The sequence below is a fragment of the Cyprinodon variegatus genome, unplaced genomic scaffold (assembly GCF_000732505.1).
Source record: "Cyprinodon variegatus isolate N-32 unplaced genomic scaffold, C_variegatus-1.0 Scaffold705, whole genome shotgun sequence".
Classification (NCBI taxonomy): domain Eukaryota; kingdom Metazoa; phylum Chordata; class Actinopteri; order Cyprinodontiformes; family Cyprinodontidae; genus Cyprinodon; species Cyprinodon variegatus.
In genome coordinates this window covers 363127-365440 of record NW_015151158.1, presented here as the reverse complement: position 1 = coordinate 365440, position 2314 = coordinate 363127, and the positions used below count along the sequence as shown (strand labels likewise).

The window sequence follows — 2314 nt, the reverse complement described above, 5'->3', positions numbered from 1 at the left end:
GCCTCCGCTTAGTAGGACGCAGATTAGTAACGTTTAGTAACATTTGTCAAGTATCAATGACGTGTAGGTCGGATGAATGTCATAAAAAGATCAGATACAGGTCACATAGGGGCAAAAAAATCGGAATTGGGTCACTTCAGGCTGCAGTGTAAACGTAGCCTAAGAAACCTTTGGTAGTACAAGTCTTAAGGCTAGGCTTAAAACTTTCCTTTTTGATAAAGCTTATAGCTAGAGTGGCTCAGGTTATCCTGATCTATCTCTATAGTTCTGCTGCTATAGGCTTAGACTGCTGGAGGACATAGGGACCCCTTTTATATCTTTAATCTCTAATGCCTTTGTTTCTCTAACTGGACGTGCTCTCTTTCATCCTCTGAAGTGAAGAATATTCTCTGTAAACCTGAGATGTGTCAGTAGTGCATTTACCCATCAGTTGAGGCGTATAAGGTGTGTTGATGCGTTCACACTGCGCACTATAGCTGCTTCCTGTCAGCGCCTCGCAGATCTTTGACTGGACGAACAGAGAAGCTTTGTCCACCTTCAGATCACCCTTTGGAAGCCTGATCAACATCAAAACCCAAATGAATCAATGGAACCCCCTCCCCGATCATCTCTGCAGCTTGTTTCTGTACCTGGGTTGGTCACACCAGAGGTTTTCAGGCAGCAGGTGTGGCGCCTCCTTCCAACGGCTTTCTATGACCTGCAGACACATAAAGCTACAGTAGATGTGGAGCTTCACTGCCTCCATTGCTTTGTTCTCACCCTCAGATCACCTGAGCGACGTGCTGATGAAGAGGAGGAGGTGGGCCCAGCTGCGACAGAAGATGGAAGAAGGCGGCGCAGACGGCATGAAGACTGCAGCGGTTGTAGAAAGAGAGACTCTCCTGATTGGACGTTCCAAGTTCCTGACCAATCACAGAGCAGCTCATGAGAAACGACAGTGACGTGGTAACAGCAATCCCTCTGAGGGGGTCCGTCGTCACCTGCAAGGCCAGCGTCAGTCGGATCAGGTCCACCAGCACCTCCTCGTTGAGCAGCTCCACGCTGAGAACAGCCATTAGGCTGAAGAGCGCCTTGTAGTGGTTGGATCCATTGTTCTCCTCCTTACAGGCCAGATAGATGTGTCTGTAGAGACGCTGAGCGTGCTGCACCGGCAGAAACCCACAAAGCAAGGATCTCTGAACATAGAACCTACCCCATACTTTACGCTGCTCTTCCCTCTATCGTAGTTGGATGAACCAGAGAAGCCGTCTTCCTTCTAAGTACCGTAATTTTCAGACTATAAGCCGCAGGTTTTTTATGTTTAATTACCATATGGTTCGTGCACAGAGAGGATTGTCAGGAAAGAGGCAACTGTTTGGGGAAGCTCCTATTTATTAACATTTCAACACAACTGAATTGAGACAATTCTTCCTGCTGGCGTCTCCAACGTCTCACCATTGACTCGTTGATTCCAAGGTTACGTGCAGCGGTTCTATTTCCTTCGTTTGCTGCCAAAATGGCTGCCTTTAACTTAAAAGCGTATGTTTTTCATAATGAGGTCGTCACCGTATTACCCTGGTGGCCGTTAGCTGTAAAAGTCCATAGATAAGCCGCATTGTTATATAACCCGTAAAGTCGAAAAATGGGGAAAAAGTCCGAAAATAACGGTAGTTTTTTTTTTATTCTAACTACATGGTTACATCTTAATATGTAAATATATTTGGATGAAAGGCAGGAAACCAAACCAGAGGTGCATCCAGTGTCCTTACCTTCCTAATGAACAGGTTGTCCTGTCTGGAGCATCTGTCCTCCTTCTGCTTCAACACTGATGCATCAAACGTTACACTAAAACAAAAGAATAAAATGTTTTTCTACTTTGGTTCATCTAAACTGATTTTAGCTGAGATCTGATCAAAAACCTGTAACCGACTGCAGTAACATTCATTCGCCACTAGATGGAGGCATAGATGACCTGACTGTGGGGATCCTGGCAGCGTTCTGGTGACGATCGATGAGCGAGGTGAGGATGGACAGAACCAGGAGGCGGATCTCTGGATCCTCCATCAGGGTGAAGGACAGCAGAGGCTCCAGGAAGGAGGAGGGCAGCGCTGTCAGCAGGTTGCTGCTCTCGTAACGTTCTGAAACCTGAGCAGAGGGACGTCTTCGTTACAACAATGACCTTTAAAGTCAAAATATTCCTTTTTTTGTTGTTTTTTTTAAGTCTAACACCCTTATTAAGACACCCTGTCTACTTTTAAGGCTAGGCTTAAAACTTTCCTTTTTGATAAAGCTTCTAGTTAGAGTGGCTCAGGTTATCCTGAGCTATCTCTATAGT

The 2314-nt window shown here is 45.8% G+C and overlaps 1 protein-coding gene across 1 annotated transcript in view; it reads right to left on the bottom strand.

Moving 5' to 3' along the window:
* Positions 1-2314, bottom strand: part of LOC107097537 (protein EFR3 homolog B-like) — a 20763-nt gene that overhangs the window by 1389 nt on the left and 17060 nt on the right. Inside the window, exons 12-17 of the mRNA XM_015394706.1 lie at positions 1952-2124; positions 1749-1824; positions 981-1142; positions 771-902; positions 630-697; positions 424-557 (exon numbers count right to left, since the gene is read on the bottom strand). Coding sequence (XP_015250192.1) covers positions 424-557; positions 630-697; positions 771-902; positions 981-1142; positions 1749-1824; positions 1952-2124 — 745 coding nt within the window. The remainder of the gene's footprint in view (positions 1-423; positions 558-629; positions 698-770; positions 903-980; positions 1143-1748; positions 1825-1951; positions 2125-2314) is intronic.